The sequence below is a fragment of the Emydura macquarii genome, unplaced genomic scaffold (assembly GCF_026122565.2).
Source record: "Emydura macquarii macquarii isolate MOO-44397 ecotype Brisbane River unplaced genomic scaffold, CSIRO-AGI_Emac_v2 contig_1363, whole genome shotgun sequence".
Taxonomy (NCBI): Eukaryota; Metazoa; Chordata; order Testudines; family Chelidae; genus Emydura; species Emydura macquarii.
Window position 1 is genome coordinate 3,151,165 of NW_027131500.1, and position 22,028 is coordinate 3,173,192.

Consider the following 22,028-nt stretch of genomic DNA (forward strand, 5'->3'; position numbering starts at 1 on the left):
AGTACTTTTATTTCTTAATCCAAAAATATTGAATTTTTGAAGGCGATATGGATAGTACAAGGGTAATGCTACAGCTTTCTGTACCTTTTACTCTGCAAATGTGACCTGCTTTGAGTTAATTTGGTTGTCATAAAAAAATTTTAATGAACCAACATCGACATTTTTAAATGCCGAAAGTCTTAGTCCACAGAAGATATTTCACTTCATATCCAGCCTTTGAAGCAGGAAAAAAAGGCTCTCACACAAATGAACAGTAAAACATGTTTAATTTTTTTGAGACACATAATTCTGTTTATTGTTCCTCATTTAGCACTGTTATGCAGAAACAAAATTAAAGAGAAAATGCAGGTAATTTATGTTTCTGTATATAATTATAAACTAAACACCCTGTGTTTATTTATTTACCAGGTCCCATTAGAAATATTAGTTCTGAGCTAACAAAGAAACTGGCTTTAAAGACAAGGAAGAGTTGAATGATCTTCTCCCCTTTGCTCTTTTTTAAGCACCATTTTTGGGGATATGCTAAATTTGAGGGGAAATATTTTTAAATCAATTTTAATATTGACAGTAGGGGAGGGAGATATTTGATGTCTTTTGCAAATATCTCTGCTCTTTCCCACTCTGTTTTTTATGTATCACTCTTCATTCTCTCAATTTTTCTTCTTTACACAATTCCACTGTTCTTTAGCTTCTTTTATAAGGGCTGATATGCATTAAAGGCGCTACACTAGTGTAACTAAACTATTTTAAATTGATCTAGTTACACCCATGCAAACCATTATTATAGACTGACTTAAACCTGACCTGTATTGATTTAGCTTAAAATCAATAAATTACTGAATTAAACAAAAAAAATGTAAGTGAGCTTTAAACTAATTTAAATGCACATTATTTAGGGGTTTGCAGCAATGGAACTAGATAGATTTTAAATCAGTGCAACTTTTTTCTAATGTAGACTAGCCCTAGCTTCTCTTCTGTCAGCATTACTCACTATCCCTTTCCTACTGCTTTCTCCCCCTCGCCCCTTTTCACTACTTTGTCAACATATTAAGGTTGGAATAAGTTTGCTTCACCTTCTCAGGCCTGAGCATGCAGCCTCCTAGAAGACACTTGTTCCCAAACAGTCAATGTTGATAAAGTAGAGAGGATACAAATCCCCTTATATTAGCTCATATACATCATCAAACAAAATTCCTCCCAAGACAGAAAATAGCAGAGAGTAATTAAACTTATGCAATTCAACGCTTTATTGTCCTCTCAAATTCATAAGGACCTGATTATATTACTGCTTCTACTATATGAGCTCATCATAAGTATTTATCCTTTAATGGCCTACAGATAGTGCAAACTGTATAAAACAAAATATGACTATTTTTTTTGAAGTTTAGAAATCAAAGATGTGGACCCTTTGTAAAATTAGATGATATAGCTAGCTTGTAAGTTAGCTATGATATACTACTTTTCTATGTTATTGTTCTAGTAAAATTTGCCATGTTATGCACAAAGTCTCCAAAAAGAAAAAGGAGAGGAAGAGCCCCCAAATCATTGAATTCCATTGGGCTAAGTAACAGAAACAAACTGAAGTAGTGATCCATTGGATTGGTAGAAATGCTTTGAGAGCATTTCCAAAGTTAATGCCATTATCATCCTTATTACACAGGATATCCAAATGGACTGTGTACAATTTCTATCAAACTTGTTGAAAATCTTAACTCAATTCCATATCTCTTTACCTTTAAACAATTTTAGCCTGTTGTTTAAAAAGTCAAACGTCATAATGGTACATGTATTTAAAAACTATTGAAATTAAAAGCACTAAAACCATACATCCTTAAATGTAATGCAATCAGGATTTTTTGTTTGTTTGACTGACTGGTGACATTAAATCGGTAATACTGAGCAATAGCTGACAAGAAGCAAGAAGACGGAGCAAAGGTCTTCTAAAAACAACTGTTCCTAGTGGCAAAATACTGAAAATTCAGTTATACTGTGTTTATTGCAAGTCTACATTAGCAATTGTATTCATAATAAAGATCTTGATAATATATAATTTATTGGAAGCATGGGGGAGTTGTTTTCCCCTCATAGTATTCTTCAATATTAACTTTTTAATATATACTTAGCTTTGTATAAACCTTTCCAAATAATACTCTCAGCAGAATATATTTTAAACATAAATGCAACAGCATGAAACATCAATATTTTTCTGAAATCTAGAAAAATCATTGCATTTTGGCAAACTGTATCTGAGTTAAGATTTAGGGCTGATTTTTTAAAGCCTAGGCTCCTGTTGTTTATTCCCTACTTGTTGGCACAAATAACAGTAGGTGCTATTATGAGATGCACTTCTTCTGCAGTCATAGTTAAATCACTTAGGCTGCAATTCTGCTGAAACATATGCATATGCTTAGCTTTACACAGATAATGCCATATGTTTTTAAAAGACTGAGGTATTGGATGTCTATGTATCCAATTTGTAAATTCAATCAGACATCTAAATGACACCACGTATGTCCGTTATTTTGTGGTGCAAAATCAAAGGACAAGACCTGCCTGAAAATCTGGTTCTGAATATTCAAATTGTGACTATTGTACAAACAGTTCAAGAAAGAAAATATCTCAGATATAAGAACAAAGTTATAAATTAGCTAATGAACATTAAGTTATTTGGGCCCTAAATGTAATAAAGCATTTAAATTGTTTAGCTCTCTGTTCTGTACTATATTATACCTACTTACAACTTCCAGTTGTAAACTCTTCAGCACACGGGTTTTAATCTGGCACATTCTACATACAGCTAGCTACTTACTCCTAAACTGTAATTGTGTTTTACCAATAAACACAGTACGATCTCTGAGGTGCTTTATTTATTTATCCAGTATTGGAATAATGTATTTTATTTTAAAAGATTAAATAGAATAAGGAAAAAAGTCATACTATCATAATGTGACTTTAAAAGGTATGTTACTTTTCATGCCCAGACTCAACAAAATCTTTTCAGTCAAGGGAGCCTGTTAGGAAAGTTTGTAGATACTTAACAGGAATCAACAATTACATTAGCTATTTCCACAACAATTACTGTAATGAGCAAAATCCTGGCACCTCAGTGAATAACGTTGCAGTGTAGAGTTTAGGTAGGTCCATTAATAACAATGGGCCCAGTGGAGATAGGGGAAAGATCATTGCAAGATGATGTGTAGGAGGACAATATGTAAGCAGAAATAGTACATAAGCTACAGCTGAGCCTAACCTAGACGGCTCAGTTGGCAGCTATGACCATCTGCTGATGACTTGGAGATAGCAGGTTGAATAACAGAGAGGTACACTGAAACTGGCTTGAAAGCATCAGGATGGCAAGCAGGAATGGCAGAGTAATCAAGCTTGCAGGTATAATAAATCTCTTCAGTGTTGAAAGATGATTAGTATTCTCATACCACTATGAAAGGGGAGATTTATGGGGCAGAGGGAGGAGTTGCGCGATGTTAAGGGAGGATGTAGGAAAAGATATCTGTTGGTATTATAGGACAATATGAAAAGAAAGACAATTTATTGATTTGTCTTCTCTCAGAAAAATCATCATCAGGTGACATTCAGGATAATGTTTTTAATAAGTAATAATCCTTCCCACAATTCTGAGGCAGCAATGACTTTCGCATTCTGTTTACTCCTATGTCCAGTACAGGTGATGAATATAATGTGATGGGCCAGGACTTTCCTTGTGGAGGAGAATCCGCTACCTATGATTAAATAGAGGAGTCTGGTCTCACCCTTTGTGGGGTCTGCCTGTCATTATGTTACAAATATGGTATAAGCAAACATATCGTGTGGAGTTATCCTGTTCGGGTTTTGGGACTGTAGATAGAAATATTATTCTGTATTGTTCATCTTCCTTTCTAATAAAGACAAGACCTTTTTCCAAGATGCAATATTATTTCAGTCTCTCTTTTTGCAACAGGTACAAATAAATTAAATCAATTGTCCTACTTAACAACTATCAGTTCCTGAAACATTTTTAAATAGAATTCTTTTGGCTCTTTACATCCAGATGTTAAGTTTAATTGATTCAGAGAAAACAAAATTGATCATATCTCACAGCTTGATGAGCTGGCCTCTAGGGACCACAAAGTCTCTGGCACTGTGGTTATCCCCGTTTTGACAGCACTAACCTCAGTTTTCAATTAAAAAGAGATGGGAAATGAGAGAGAAAAAGCTATAACTTTAAAAATGCACACCCATCCTGAGATTTTGAAGTTCTTCCTTAAATTTTCCTAAATTCAATCATCTGTTTTCCCCTCAACACCTATCAACCCCAGGATTCATTTGGATTCTGCGGAGAAAAAAAGAGGTTGCAAGTCCGTTGATTTTTTGAGAGGACCCAAATACTACTCTATAGCTGTAAAATGGGAATAAACACCACTTAACACTTAAAAATAACATGCGACACAGTAATACTAACCAAAAGGACTCACAGTACAATAGCATCATATCTGCCCCACACTTTAAATTAGCACAATTTAATTGGTACAGTTAGCCTTACTCCATGCCATAGGGTCAACAAGCTCTAGTTCTGGTGGACCAATGGTGGGAATTGATTGTAGATTTAAGGCTCTTAATTGAGAATGGCCTGTGCCTACTCCCTAACAATGTAAATCTAGGGGTTGTTAGCACACACGTCTAATCTGATCTCAATTGCCACAAGCACTCAGGGCCCAACTGTACAGAGTTTCATGCAATAAAACCTCTTTGCATTGCACTGAAAGTAAATAAAAAACAAGTACATACAGTAAATGAAGAATAGGTGAAATATGTTCTTTGTAACTAAAGCGGCTAAGCAAGCGAGCAGCAGAATTCCTCACTGACTGCAGTTTCTGAGCATTTTTAAGCACTGCTCCCTATAGAATGCATTGCAATTATCCAATCAGAAAGTCAGAGGCAGGACTGACTATGGCAGGGTCTACATTGAAGAAAATTTGGTGCTATAGTCTAACCAAACTCAGATAGCAAAAAGCTATTCCTGTCACTAAAGTCATGTGGGACTCTAGGAGAAATCAGGAATCCAGAAGATTTAAGATATAATGGACCATCTTAAGACACACCTTTGGCATCTACTATCAATCACAAGGAGAGGCATCAACCTTGCCACCCTCTCCAAGTGCTTCTCTTGGCCTATGAACATAATTTCCCTTGTGTCATTTGAGCCTCAACAAAAATTTGCTCTCATTCAAGCTCCAATTTCTGGGCATTGGGAAGGTAACAGACTAATGTTAAGATATAGTTTCTTGAACAGGGGCCTTGAGAGAAGTCAGGCTGCCTTTGTGTAGAGAGGCACTAACCATCACCACAAAAGAATCCAATACCTTCTCCTGCAGATTTCACCATCATAAAAATCAGGGTCTAATTTATAGCTCCCTACCATATCCAGATTACATCAAAGGAATTGTCTGAAACTCAGCAAGAAAAGACGTTAGGCTTGTTCCTCCTGAGTTTGGTTCTACCAACCACAGACTGGCCAATCCAGTCTGAATTCAGTCAATCCTATTCCCAGACTACACAGAAAGCACCTCACAGCAAGAAATAGTCAGTTCTATTTCAGAGCAACAAAAGCCCATGTTCACTAGGCAGTTCTGTTGATTGGGATTTCATAGACACGATCATAATGGTATTCAGCTTTTATATAGTGCCTTGTCATCCATAAATGTCAAAGCACTTTACAAAGGTAGGTAAATATCATTTCCATTTTGCAGATAGGAAAACTGAGACATGGGAAAGTGAAGTGATTTGTCCAGTGTCACACACTAGATCAGTGGTAAAGCCAGGAACAGAAACCAACTACTGATTATAGTGGAAAAGAATAACGTTTTCTCTGTCTCCTGTCCAGCCGTGACATACAACTTCAAATATATTTTCCATAATTGGTACATGGGCAGTAATCACCACCAGCACTCTGCAGCACAGCAGAGACTTGAGCCTGGGTCTCCCATAGCCCATGTGAATGCCATAACCACCAGGTTATATTGACTGTTCTAGGGTGTCTCCCCCACTCACTCTCTGTTAGGTCCAGGGTGAAAGTTAGAAACAATGAAAAAACATATTGTTGAAAAATGTCTCATGAGCTCTAGCTTGCTCCTTTTCAGTTCCAACTCCTACATTATTATTTTTATTACTGTATAAACAAATCCCTTTTACATGACTGGTTGATTAACCTTTTGAAAGCTTCAAAGTGCTTTACAGAATCTCAAATTATTCTATATGATTAGAGGCCACTGAAGAAGCCAATAGAGACTCTCATTGGCTTCAATAGAGTTTGGGTCAGGGCTTTTTGATCATCTCTCTTTAGCCACAACTCAAATACAGCCATCCATGTGCAGGTATGAAAACACAACAGCTAACTGCATACACTACACAACAATTTAGGAGAAGAATGGGACGCGTGCAATGGAAACTATGGAAGACATTGAGGCATGCAGAAGTAGAGCTGGATGGGAAATAGTTTTCCTCTCAAAAAGAAAAGCTGTTTCAATCTGAAAGAACTTATTTAGAAAAAAGTTGTCATGGAACATTTAGACCGTTACAAAAATTTTTTACAATTTTTCCAAAAAATGGGAAATGCGATAAAATTCACTTTTTCACACAAACAATTCTGGTTTTGCCAAACAAGCATTGTCTGATGAAAAACATTTCATCAAAGAATTCCCGACCAGCTGTATTCAGAATGTAATTTACCCAAGTTGGAATTTGACCTGGACAGTAGGACTGATGCTTGTGGTCATTCCTGATACTCATGATGGAAATGACAAGTTAATTCATAAGGCTGAAAAATTACTTGATCACTTTTCAGGATTACTCTACCAAAGAGTGATTGTGACTATAATCGGTTATTTTACATCAGAATCTGATTACACATAGCTAGTAAATAAAACCTGATATTTAACAACCATGGATATAATATACTTGTGTATCAGCAGCCCTATTACTTAACTGAACATTCCATTATCTCTCTCTCACACACACACACACGCACACACACGCACACACACAGAGTCTGTATATCAAATATTACTTTTGTTAGCAAATAAAAGCAATATTTCTGTAAACTAAAAGATATAAAATTTCTCCAAAATAATTAAATATCTTTCAAATGACAACAAACCAGACAAAGTCCCATAGCTCTGACAGATTTTTCCTTTCTATTCCAGTGATAACTACATCAATAAGCCTGATTCAGCAGATTTGTTGCTCTCCAATTCATTAATTAAAACAATTTTACTGCTTCCACTGTGATTTTTCAAGGACATCAAAAACACATTCAAAATCAAAACAGCACACATCATCAGTTTTGATATGTGCACAGCATGCTTTGCTTTCATTACAACCCCACAATTAAAGGGACATTTTCAATTTACACAGAAATGGGATACCAGGTTTTTTTTAAGATGTCTTTGTGAAGAACATACAGTAGAACATATGTTGTTCAGTGGACTTGAGAAGCAAATTTTTTGTAGTTTACTTCAGTCAAAAAGAGGCCAAATATGCCAAAAGTTCTCTGGAAGTGATTAATGATTGGAAGAATGCATCTAAATGTAAATGCTAATATTATAGTAACTTCATAACAGAAGTCTTACAAGCCTCTATTTTCTCAACCTGTAGCTTATAAAGATTCCAGTTAAATACTACTTTGGTATGGCCTATTTTGTAATAAAATGTGCAATAATATAGTTTCAGTCTCAAATCAGTCTTGAAAACTTTCATTAAAGAATAGGAAAAAAACATGCAGATATAAAAGGTGTATAAACACAGTACAATTAGTTTATTAGGCTGTTTTCTGCAAGGCAGCACTTTGATTCTGAATCAGTAAGCACTAGCAGATTACCTTTGGCATTTTGGTCATCATCTGGGATAGTATTGTACTTAAATAAAATAGTATTCAACAAACAATAAATTCTAGACATCAAAATGACATTTGAGAAGTCTTCATAAATAAGTAAGATTCAATTCTGAGCTATTTTGTTGTTATATAAAAGAATTTTATTAGAATTAGAGTAGCACTGAATGGGATTCCGTTATTTCATATTATATTTATGAGGTCACACTGAGAAAGTGAAAAACAGGCATTTTGCTTACTCTGTTGCAGAGGTTCAGAAATAACTTTTAAAGGACATAGTCAAGACAAAGAGACCAAAATTGGTCTGTCAACCTACAGTAGGTATTTATGTCATGCTCTTCCATCATGGTATCGGTACACCACAGAGATTACATAACAAGCAGCTCCTAGAGTGTGTTCCCTGCTGCTAGTGTATGTGGCAAATTTAGGCTATGGTTTGTCTAACTATATTATTATTTTATTTTGGAAAGGAGAATCAAAGATTGGTTTTGGAGTTAATCCTGGATATGATAAAATCCATAATCTCTCTTCCCACAGCTCTAAAATAATATTTTCCAATTTTAAACTGCTGCCCTAGTAGTTTAAAAAGCACACTAACAAACAAAACAAATATCACTAATAGCCCTCCAAATGAAAGGCTGCAACAATTTCAAAGCTGCAGCTACTAGGGCAAGCAGACATATTTTATTGACCAAGGCATGTACATAACAGGAAGGAATGCATGCATGTATGTTGTGCTGGCTCCATTCCTATGAACCATCTGGAGAATGAAACTGTAAAAAGCAAAGAACATGTTCATTTCAATCACACTTTTGGCTCCAGAAGATCCTGAAAAGGGAGCAAAGAAACAGCATGACATAAATATGCATACTCACTATATCCCAACCAACTCATCATTTTCTACTTGTTGTTGGTAGGTTTCCCAGATTACTGAATGTGACATTAAGACTCAGTCCTTCTTCTAGTGGGCTAACATAACCAATCTAGTGGAAACTCTTTCTAAAAGTCACATGCACAACTGAAATGAGAACCTTTCCTTCAGGAAGAAAGAAAATACCTTTCTTAGGCTTTATTCATTCAGCAATCACCTATGACAATGCGGACAGAATGAACCTCTTCCACTGCAATTGGAAAGCAGTTAAAATGTTTCCTGAAAAATGCTGATGTATATATGGTATGCTACCAGTTTACTTAAAATTCTGCAATTTAATCCTCTAGCAGCATTGTTTTGTGACTAAAGCTCTTAATCCTTCCAATATTATGCATGAATTAGTGTGGCATTAGTGGGGTCTTAGAAACAGGTATATTGCTAAGACCCTGGTAAGTCAAAAATAATGTCAGCAGGGAATTACTTATTCCATTGTGCAAACCGCTTGCAACATTTAAATTATCTTCTAATGGGATTGGTATTTGAGTAATATAATACCAGGCTGGGTAGGACTCTGGTTTGGTATTATCTTTATCCAGGAGAGGCTGGAGGCACTGGCCTTGGGGACATGCATGTAGGGGCTAACCACTAGTCTCCAAAAGACAGTGTGCACAACTAAGTTAAAAAAAAGGATGGGCGGGGGGAGGAATGGCAGCTGAGAATGAAAGCCAAGTTCTGATTCCCAGTTTTCTAAGGGGAAAGCCACCAAGCACATATTGCATACACACAGCAGCATACTTAAGCCTGAGTTTGCAACCCTTTCTATCGGTCATAGTGCTTACTATCATGAATAGTCCCCAATGATTTCAATGGGGCCTACTTAAGTGGGACAGTGAACAATGCCTAGTAGTAAATACTTGTAGGACTGGGCTACTAGTTATGATTGTGGATGTTTTATAGCTCCGGCTTTTTTTTTTTTTTTTTTTTTAAACATATTGAAAATCATAAATTCTTGCTCCAAATCTTTCTTGGAAGTGCATATTTGGGATAGAAATGTGGTTGTTTGTAAAACAAAAACTATTAGAGAGACAAAGTGGGTGAGGTAGTATCTTTTATTGGACCAACTTCTGTTGGTGAGAAAGAGAAACTTTTAATCTCACCAACAGAAGTTGGTCCAATAAAAGATATTACTTCACCCACTTTGTCTCTCGAATATCCTAGGACCAACACGGCTACAGCAACACTAGATAAAACAAAATAATTGGAATTCAGTCAGGATCTATTTAACACCACCACGGGGATAGCGAAGAGGACTGAAATCTGTAGAACATACTAATAATTTTAGCTTACATTTGGGAACCACATCACATTTATTTATCACATTTCAATATTTTACTAGGACTGTTATTAACTGGAGAGCATAAATTATAAAATCACTAGTATTTACACTCAAAGCACAAGATACTCTAGATTTGCAACAAAAGCAAAACCAACATGTGCCATGACAGGAATTATTTCACCCTTATTTTAAACTATATTTGCATTTTATATTTTACCATGAGCATTTAACATATTGAATTCCCTGCATTTTAAATAAAATGCACTACAACCTGAATCTTCCACATATGGTGGAAGCAAAGTGCCAAAGAAGATAAACTATCACAACTTGCATTGTGTCTCCTCTTAAATGGAGACCCGTAGCATGGTCTAGGTTAAATATGTTTTGAAACCCAATGAGACATTCAGGCCATCAAAATTTCATTAGCCTCACAGCAGTTCTAGTGCCTTCTTAAGTTGGACTGTTGGCCTCCCTTTCAATAAATAAATCAGCTGTAGTCCTTTTTAGTAACTAAACTCTTCTTTGAAGCAGTATCTGAAACATCAGACAGTCTGCTTGCATAATTTTACTAATGCTGAATAATGTTTTCCCAATTTATTCACAGTTATTTCACGCATTAAAAATAAAACGCAATTCCAATTTTAAATTCATGATTGAAGCCAGAGAAGAGTAGAAACCTCTTATAATATTGGCAGGGTATAATCAGGTTTTATTTATTTAAGAATTTGTAAATGGCACAAATACAAGTTTTATAAAAATAATATACTAAATATTACACTGCTGTAGTAATCTCCTCTTTGGCTAAATGAAGGCCTGGCTACTTAGAAGCTTTACAGCGTTATCTGTGGTTTGTAAAACGTAGGCTGTGGCAGACCACCAAGAAGGAGTGAGTTCCAGAAGCATGGGCCTTGCACAAAATGGTGAGATTACAAAGTTGACTCACCACTGGTTCTGGATAATTTAGTCCCAGGACCCAACAAAAGCAGCCCAACAGATTTAAACTTCCTCGATGGCACATACATAACAGAATAAGCACAAACCCCAAAGAAAATCTCCTTTCCCCAAATTTGAGAGATGAAGGCTTCCTCACAAAGAGCAGCTTACTCTCCAGGTTTGATACAGGAAAATTCCAACACAAGAGCAGTATCCCATTGGAGACATCCATCCCTCACAGGCACACACTTCCCTCTCCTTGTTTAACAGAGAAAGAACAAGAAATCCTTCTTTGGCTTCTTGTAGTGTATCAAACATTTTCTCGCACATCCAGGAGTCTGACAATCCTCATTTAAACTACAAATCACAAGGGAAAAAATATTTGGTATGAACAAAAACAAAATATTGATTTGACTTCCTCTTTACAACACTGAGGGTACTCCTGTAAATAAACAATAAGAACATACTATGGCTTTGAGTTTAAAATGAAGACAGACTATTATTTGCAAAAGATCAAGGACACAGATATACAAAACTGCTTATTACCACAGTGCAGAACAGTTTTGATTGAGCAAATAACAATACAACTGCCTCTTCTATTTCACAGCTGAGCCAACAAGTTTAGTAAATTAATAAATCAAACAAACATCCAGTCAAATAACTACCACCATAGTTTGCATTTTAGTCAATACTTTCACCTGCTCCATCTACTTTTTCTCTTTATGTTTCTTATATATGGTCATTTATGGAATAAAGATAGCATACTGTAATTTTTGGTGATGCTAAAAATCCTATGAAAATATTAGAACAAAGTTAGCACAAGACAGCTAAAAGGGAAATGTCTTTTTATATCTGTTGCACTTTAACTATTAACACTATTTCAGGTTTTGCTCAACGACCGAAAAGTAGGGTAAGACATTTTTTTCAAGTTATTTCTTTTTCAAAATAAATAATTTTTATTGACCTCTTTTCATGCATTTAACTGAAAAAGAATCTTAATATACAAAGACTTCTTCCCTTCAACATGCAAAATTGCTGTTTAGATTTTTGTGGATTTTAATTGCACAATAATCCAGTCCCCAAGGCACATCAAAGGCCACACTCCCCTCTTTAACATGATTTCAATTGCTCTCATCAACTAGTAAGTTTAAAGCATGATCAAATTTGTTATTCAATCACTTGAGCCCTGTTAATACACTATTCTGTGTGCTCACTCATCCATTCTAAGATTCTGCAACTTCCCTGAAATGTCTTCTAGAGGAATTTACAAAGACATCTTTGATTGCAAGCTGGCCTTGGGGATAAACTTTATCATCACTTGCTTCACTATTCAGAGAATAACAGGTGATATGGTCCGAGATAAGCTAAAGCTAATCTTTTTTTTGTGCAATTAAATTCTTCTGAAATTATAGCTAAAACATCACATACGCCACTTGCATAATTTAGTAGACTGATACTGAATATTGATATTTTTTTCCTGAAAAAAATAATTATTCAAGGTTATTCCTTGAATTTCATTGTATTTAAAAAGATCACGTGTCAACCAAAAGAGAAAACTGAGTGTTGAATTATATACTTATACACATATAAGAACTTACCATTCTCACTGTCGGACTTGTTTTCGTGTTCAGTATCAGTCAGAGTGAGGGCTGAGTTGGAACGGCTTGATAGACAGGAACTGCGCCCTGATTTGACCCCCCTGCCCCAAAGTCTCATGGCATGCTCTGGAGACATCACTCCTTCATTTTCAGTATCAGCATCTGACCCTGCACTGATAGAGTAACCTCTGTGGGGGAGCCCCATTTCCGCACAAAATGCCAGTCCTCGACGAGTTGCTGGTTCACAAACTCCTAACTGCCTTAGGGTAAAATTCTGTCCTGATTAGGGGAAAAAAAGATAACAAAAAGTGAGAATTGTTTTAAAAACCTAAAAACAAACACTCAAAGTGTACAAGTTCCTCAGGTATCACACAAGGTGTTTTGTTAAAAGCTCCACATGTGTTCTGATCAAGTGAATTCTTTTTCTTTTGCACTCTGCAGTGCCCCTTTTCAGTCTCTGGCTTAGCACTGCTTTGTCAAATGCTTAAGCACATCAGAAGTGTTCTAAGGTAAGAAAGAAATATAACACGACCTGTAAACTAAGAAAGGCCAATTCAGCTCATAACATGGATTAAATATAAATGACAGACTTTTTTTTTTGCTTTACCAAAGTGTAAAACCAATAACAAGTACTTTTCAGGATTCTCTCTTTCTTTCCTAACTAGTGTTCTAAACAAAAGGATATTTTCCCATCTAGATGTCACTTGTCATGGCAAAAGAAAAGACTTCCCTCAAGCATAAAATAATTGTTCATTAAATGGGAATAGGGGTTCAGCTGATCTTTATTAAATCTTCTGACTTAGTTTAATGCCTTAAGACAAACAAATATGTGCGTGTGTGTGTGTGTGTGGTGGGGGGGGGGGGGGGGGGGGGATCAATTAATACGTGCAAGAATACCTGATTAAATTCATTGCTGTTTCTAGCCTCTTGGCTTTCACTACATATTCTAAGTATTTTACTGATGAAACAAAGCCAATATGTTTTTTAAAACATCCCATATTTCGGGGAGGGAAGGTGATAGTGGCAGGGACAGAGACATACAAGTGAATCCCAAATGACTGTATTAATAAATTAGGCATAATAAACTCATGACACTTCAATAACTTGAAGTGTTTAAATTGTGACACTCAAAAATTATTCCTGTTTTTAATGACTATGTCTTCATCCTGCTTTTATTTCTGAAATCTACAGACACATTTTATGATATATAGACACTTGACATGCTCATTAACACGTCAATCCCCAGAAACTCTATCACTCCAGCTCCCAGGTATTTCATGGTAATGCTGGTCTCTAAGCTCTAGGAACAAAGTGAGACATTTGGCTATGCTGATAGGTGCATGGAGTACCTTTTGTTAGCTGTAGTTGGACAGACATCCTAATTTCTCTTAAAGTAGTCATGTTTCTTTTGAATATCAAAAGTATCATGTTTAACAACAAGATTATAAAAATAGTTAACGTAATAATAAAAGGAAACAGATTAGAAATCAGAAGTTTTGTGGGCTCAGAAGATTGCAAGTTTTCTGAAATGCTAAAAAAGAGTTAATGTCCCTTGGACCTTGACAGGTTTTAAATGTGCCAGTTAATTACTTTATTGCTCATATCAGTTATTGCAAACCATTTTATCTCAGTTAGAATCATAAAATGCATTCTGACAATGACACTCATAAATAATGAAAATCAGTTACTACAATTAGCCACAAAAATCAAACCGTACTTATGCAGTCGTAATTGAGCGTCAGAACTAAAATTCGGGGGTGGGTAAGTTGAGGAAGCAAAGTAAATATAACAGCAGAATACCCATAGTAGTGAGTGAACTGCATGAAGGTTATAAGCAGAATGAATCTGCACACCTCATGGTGTGTGTTGCCAGTTTAAATACTGTCACGCTAGGTGCAGTTTTTGTGAAAGCTGAAACCATGTAATATAAGTAAACTGGCAAAGAAAGAAAATAACGGTAATGGTGTCACTGTTACAGGTAAATATAGTAGCTGTGACAACACTAATTATTTTATTATTTAGTCATTAGCATTTAAGTAAAAGGAGATGGACTATGTATGCAGCTTTTGCTTGTCTGATATATTATGCATATAGGCCAACATTTCAAACGTGTGTGCCTAAAGTTAGGCACTTACATATGCAGCCTGAATATGGATTCAGGTGCTTGACTTTAGCCATTCTTTGGTAAATTTTGGCCACAGTATATAATACACATTGTAAACTATATATTTTGTATGTGACACACAAATTTTACAAAAATGAAAATTATATACACAACACAACGTTGCCTCTGAGAGCTTGAATGGTGCTTTGGGGAGTGGAGCAAAGAGGAAAGAGGTGCATTGCCTGAGTATTGATGACTGGAAACAGTCAAAGTTGAATCAATAGCAGGACTCCCGTTGACTAAATGGTACAAGACCTGGCCTGTTATGCTTACAGATGCCAAGAAACTCCAATTGCTTCTACAGATACAGGGGGAGCACACTCACTAGCACCATTTACTACACCTGTAGGGTATTGCATTCTCCCTTCAGTGCTGACTGTAACTGCTGGCAATATCTGACAGAAAGCCAGATTATAGCCACTCTCTTCTATGCATTCAGAGAGCCACATTTCAACAGTCCCTGCACCGATGGGTTGGGCCCTCTCTCTAACTACCCAGATAATTGTGCTGGCGCAGTCATAATCTGTCTTTATGTACAGATACATTTTCTATGAGGCTCAATTACAGGCAACTCACAACATGTGCCCATTTGTCAGCTGCCAGTTTGCTTATTTTTTGGTATATATTATAATTACACAATGGTCAGTACCCGCCTGGGGCAATATTTTGGTTCTCATTATATTTTCCATTATAAAATTGCAACAACTAACAGGTGCATAGTGGAGCCAGAGCAAAGCTCTAATATTCCTTTTAAGGGAGATAAGGGAATTGCTGCATCGTTCTCCCATCACAGCCCAGAACTTCAGATCCTTTCGACGCCACAAAGACATTTTTAAATTATGCCAAGGCATTTTGCATATTGCAGCCCGAATCCTGGGTTCACTGAACTAAATGGGAGTTTTGTCAGAAATTTCAAAAGGAAGAATATTGTCCCCTATGTAAGTGTTCCTAAATAAAACACTTAATTTAAAGAGTTAACAATGGAAGTGTGTTTGTCAATGTAGTTTACCTACAACATGCTGTACAAAAATCCTACATCTTTAAAAAACCCAGACATTAAAAAGCCTGGAAAAGAACATTCAAGCTATGTCTACATGGAGGTAGCGGATGGTGCAGGGGAAACTAAGGTTACTTACCAGTAACAGGAGTTCTTTGAGATAGGCATCTGCTCATTCACACTTGTGGGATAAACCCACATGGGCCATGAACTTCCAGAGCCTTCTGGAAAGCATTGTTCACTGGGCCACTCATCCCTCCCTAGCCCTCAGATTCTGGAGGACTCTAAAAGTTCCTTCCATTAATTCAGGAATTCATAACCTGAGATGCCAAAGAAGAGGACAGGGAGTGTGAATATGCAGAGACTCACCTCAAAGAACTCCAGTTATAGATGAGTAACCTTCACTACTTTTTTTCAGTGGCTTCTGCATATTGCACTTGTGGAAGTTTATATCAAGCAATACAACCCCTAGGAAAGTGGGCTGAGGAGTTCCACATATACAAGGACAGCAAAACTCCTGAACCACCGTCAGCTTGGATGGCAGGTCAAGAATGAATAGAAGCAACCGATCATGCTCTCCAAAAACAAGTCTTAATGAGTGAATACTTTTACTAAAAAAATATAGCTGCAATGTGTGTCATGCAACATGATGCGATGAAGACAGCATGAGGACTCCAGGAGGGAAGCCCTATCAAGTCATGACACCTGTGAAATACAGTGCCATAGATGAAACCACCTTTGGACTACAGTGGGCTCGCTCCTCATGTCAGCTCCATTTCTCCAAGGGATTGGGGAACTTGGAGATGACCTTGGGTTTGATATAAAAAATGACAAAGTTCTCTGAATATGCTACAGTATGATACCTGCCTTCATGAATGTGGAGAAGGCCCACTGACAAACAGGCATTCTTGTGTTGTGAAAGACAAGGAAATCTCAGACATCTCAGACTTTTGGGATGGAGATGTGGGCAGGACTATCCTGTTCTTGTAAGAATGCAACTTAAAGGCTAGTATTTCATTAACTATCTGAGTTATCAAGAATGGCATCTTAATTTAAATAGTCTGTAAAACAGCAGTTAAAGAGGACCATATCAGGTCCACCCACTTAAGAGCTGCCTCCATGGAAGATCTCTGTCAAGTCACACAGTAGTTTTCACTGATCAAAAATTCTGCTTTGTATTAGTGTTTTTAAACCTCAGCATAACACTCAAAATCAAGAGACCAAGCAATTCTTACCAGAGAAACTTTGAATCTGGTTGGTGACTGCTGCTTAGCTCATAGGCAGGAGACCCAATAGTTTGGAAAGCAGAATTTTATGGATACTAATATCAGACCGTTTACACTGATGACAGAATTGCCACTCTTCAACCCCCTGACTAATGGCAACAACTTAGTACCAACTGGAACAAAATTAAAAAAACAAAACAAAAAACCTCTTAATTCAACAGCATCACCATTAATATAGAGAAGTTCTTGGTGCAGAAAAGGAGTGCACAATATTGATGTTAGGACTTGCTTGTCTTTGGATCAGAACCACACACAAGCATGGTATTCCTACTGAGACAGGACTTAACTGGCATTTACCTCACTTGTAGAACAAGATAATGTAAGATGGAGCCCTTGCTAGAGAATCAGAAAAAAACTCTTCTCAAAGAATCTACCAATATATCATCTTACCCTTGTAGCTAAGATATTGGACCCATCCCATGAAGATACTGAACTTTATGAACAGGAAGATTCCCTGATGCAACTGCAAGCCCCTCTTTTGTGGTCTGTGTAATGCATTCCAATAACATTATCCATCGGAATTTAGACATTCAGATTTTAAGAAGGGGAAAAACACCTTGCAAGTCAGATAAATAGTTCATCATACTTGATGAACCAGTTCCAGAACTGGATGACCTCCACCCATAGAGGGGGCAACCTGGCACCACCTTGCTTGTTGATATATACAACTGTCGTCATGTTGTCAGATAGCAGTTGAATGTGATGTGATCTTATGAGGGGAAGGAATGCCCAACAGGCAAGACAGGAAGCTCTGAATTCCAGGATGCTGATGTGCATCCTGACCTCTTTTGGTCTCCATCTAGGTGTGCACCCCAACCAGTGAAGGAGGTGGTGAGAATAGGGCAGGAAATAGGAGGCATAAATGGGGTGCTGATCAAGATTTTCGATGCATCATTGGTCCACCACATGAAGGAGGCTATGATGTACCAGAGTAGCAGGATGGACTTATCCAAGCAGTCCATCTGTGGTTTGTAGATCGACCTGAGCCACAGTTAAAGGCAGCACATATGGAGGCAGACATGGGATGTTATGGAGGTGGCAGGACACCATGTGGCCAAGGAGGGAAAGACATTGGCAGATACAGTGCGTGGTTTGTGGTATAACGTTGTGATGAGAGAACTGGTCTGCCAAGAGGAACGCTCGGCTCAGAAGAGAGTTGAATGCATTTCAATAAAGGTGATCCGTTGGATACGGATGAGGACTGACCTCTCCTCATTGACACAACCGGCTTGGTTGGCGAGTAGATTGTGAAGAGTCTGGATAGCTGAAAGGAGGTGGTTGCGTGATGTCTCAATGAAGAGCCAGTCATCAAGGTAGGGAAACACTGAGTGTTCGAGGGGCCACATGTGGACTGTGACGATGGCAAATACTTTTGTGAATATGCGGGAAGCGTTGGTGATACCAAAACGGAGGACACAGGACTGATAATGGGAATGAAAAAACATAAAACAGAATAATTTCCAATGAGCCGGGTGAATATCAATGTGGAAATATGCATCTTTCATAACAAGAGCCACGAAATATGGAATATCTTTCATAACCAGGTTCTGTGGGGAGGGAAGGGATAATGAGGTGGAGCATGACCATCTGGAACTTGAATTTTTGTATGAACCTGTTGAGTAATCGGAGGTCCAGAATGGGGAAGCGGCTGCCTCCCTTTTTCAGAACAAGGAAACATGGGGAATAAAATCCCTGGTAATGGAGGGGGAGGCGCTCTATACCGCCTTTCCGGAGAAAAGGAGTTCTCAATAGGTGGGATCTCCATGGCCACCATGGTTGAGGCGACAAAGGGAGAATGAAAGGAATTCTACAGAGTGTCCCTGGTGAATGATGTCCAGTACCCAGCAGTCAGTGGTGATCTTGCCCCAATTGTGAGTGAACGGGGCAAGACAGCTCTCAAAGATGACATGGGGCACCATGGGAGGGGTAGTATGAGGTTCACAGGTCTCGAAGGGGGAGTCAAATGGCTGCTTATGGTTGTCCAGAGGGGACTGGTGGTACCAGCTGCACTATGTTATTTCAGTGCCAATATGATTAAATCCATACAAATACTATGCATAGACAAGCCCTAAGTATAGAGAATAAAAAGTAGTATTTCAGATACTATTAGTTGGCTTTTTTAAATGGCAACCCGCTGGCCTGATCTACGGAAGATACTTAGAGACATCCACAGCCACGTTAACTTCAAATCACAAATGTGGACTGTACAAAGAGCAGGTGATCACTGTACAGAAAACCAAAACCCAAAGATAGCAAAGTCTCATGGCTCTTCAATCTTTGCTCTGGCTGACATCTCTTTATTTATATTTGTACTTAGACATTTACTTAAAATGACAATTCTTAACTAAAAAGCAAGTACCACAGCAAACTCCACTATATACCAGAAATAGCTAGCTACCAACTGCAGCAAATGAAGTTAAAAAAGCAAAGAATCTCTCATTCTCCCCAGGCAACAACTCCCTCCTCAGGAAACTCAGTAAAATATGAGTTTTTGCAGTGTGCCTTTGAAGTCAGCAAATTTAGGCTATTTTGGACCAAGGGAGGGAGTGAACTCCAAAGCTAAGGGATCCTCAAGGAGAATGCTCAGCTTTTTTAAACCAAGAGAGCTCTACTTTATATACCCTCAGTGATCTTAGTTGTGGCAAAATGGGACAGAGAGTGTGAAACAGGCAGGTCCCAAGACGCAGTAAAAATGAAATCTTGCTTTGGTTCATATTCAAAATTCAGCACTACTCTGCTCATGCTTGAATCTTTGATTTAATCTACATCTTCTTCCTACTTCTTATGAGCCCTTCACTTCATGCCAGTCTCATTTCTGATTTTGCCCTTTGCATCCTTCCATTCTGATCATCTTGCCTTCCTCTATGCTGCCTGTTATGCAGCTACCCCTGCTTCATTCAAATCCCTCCCAAGAAGAACACTCATTGATAATCCACCATATGAAGATATTAAAATTAATTTTAATAAAATAAAAAAATATATAAAATGTAACTAACAGGAATTAAACAAAATGTGATTGGCTTTCTGTGGGAAACACCAGCATCTTCCCTAAAAATAATATTACATTAGTTTATTTTTCTCCCTTCCCCATATTTCTTTTTCCTCCTACCAACCACCAAATTTTCTGTATTTTTATCTAATGTAGATAGTAAGCACATCAGGGAAGAAATTTTGTCTTTGTATTTGCCTGTAAATCACCATGTATATCTATGTCCTTATAATAAAATAATGTCTATCATATCGTCCCTGAAATGCACTGCAATATCAGCAGTCATTTCAAACTGCTCTTACCAGCACCACTGTTTTTCTCCCCAATTTTCAGATAAGGGACCATCTGAATTAATGCAGATTCAGCCCAATTATTTTTAATTTTTGTATTCATGCTCAAATACTACATGTAATGGGCACAAAAAAATTAAAAGTTACATCTCACCACCTGTGTGCCATCCTCAATAGTTCTCCTGAAGGTACTGTATATACTACACAATAAAACTCTACTCAGCAGAAGCCAGATACAGAGTAACATGACCCTTCTGAAACACTGCAAAGCCATTCATTGCTCAGAGTCTGTCAAACCTACAGAGGGTGGAATTCTATGTGATCAGTACACTACTCTGATTGTGATGATCTGGGTCAGTTTTGTCTTTGCAACACTCACAAAATGTGAAAGGCTACGATAGAACAGCTGTATTAACTGCATAATGGCTAGCATATGTTGAACATTTGTGTATTCCTAAAAAAGTCATAACTAATTAAAACATTGCTGAAAACATGGACAAAAACAGATTCTTCATGCTGTGTGCCATCAGGACAATGGATGGATGAGAATCACGGAAGGAAGCATTATGGTGAGATACGCTATTTCTGGCTACTGCAAAGCAGGGCCAGATTGGAACTCTTAGTTTAGAAAGAGTCTTGAGTGACCTGCCTCCAAAATGGGGAATTGGTATGTCTCCATTGCCAATCCTGCCCACTCTCAGAATCAAAGGGACTCTTACACAGCTGGTAGATATGAGTGGTGACTGTGAAGCAGCCCATCTGCTGAGGCAAGAGTGGTTTCAAATATTTGGTGTCCAGGCTGAAGCAAGGTTAAGTGTTAAGAAAAGTCAGCAAAGGGCTAGGAACAGAAATAGGAGCAAGACAGAGAAGACTATTAAAAGGAAGAAACAAGAAGAAGAAAAAAAACATGAGCAGCGCTGACTGAGCTCTTGTCTAGAATCCTAAGGATGAATAGGCAATGTTTATCCTTAGGGCTCAGAGCCTTAAACATAGGAAATATACTTACAGAGGAGAGAAAGGAAAGAATGAAGAATAATGCATGATACCTGCTGTTTTTGTCATGCAGCTTCCACAAAATGTTTACTGAATGATAGAACTTTTCAAAGTTACACCTGCAGTGCTGGGAAATCTTGCTGCCTTTTGTTGAAGACTAACAACTAAGTAATAGGCTATACTTGTGTTTACACATCATTTCTCTGATTTGGTATTACACATTTGTGTTCCTTTACTCTGGTTTTCTCCTTCTTGTCCTTTGTGAAACATTCCCTTTTTTCTAAAGTACTTATGTCGGCAAAACTTATGTCGCTCAGGGATGTGTTTTCTTCTTAATGTTCTGCATAAAAAATAAAATTTATTTTTACAGATGATCCCTTACTGGCACAAGATTTGTTTTCTTTTTCTCTCTACGGGATTATCCCTTTAACCAACTCATGAGAGCCACCAAAATAATGCAAAAACAGCTCTGGAGAGAGATCACCTAATTGAACTCTGTACGTAAGGCCAGAGATGGGGCGATATTAGATTTCTGAGCTTGACAATTCCTTGATTTCCAATTTCTTTTAATTTTCCCAAATGTAACTTTAATTTTGAATGTTCCTTCCCAGACAACATTTTGAATGTCCCCTTCCTCCCAAGACCAAATGTTACATTATGAATTTTTCTTAAAGTCATTGATATCTTAC

At 37.4% G+C, this 22,028-nt stretch overlaps 1 protein-coding gene across 1 annotated transcript in view; it reads right to left on the reverse strand.

Annotated features, from left to right (window-relative positions):
* Positions 1–22,028, reverse strand: part of TENM3 (teneurin transmembrane protein 3) — a 569,896-nt gene that overhangs the window by 392,336 nt on the left and 155,532 nt on the right. Inside the window, exon 5 of the mRNA XM_067551693.1 lies at positions 12,621–12,899. Within this exon, the coding sequence (XP_067407794.1) occupies positions 12,621–12,899 (279 nt within the window). The remainder of the gene's footprint in view (positions 1–12,620; positions 12,900–22,028) is intronic.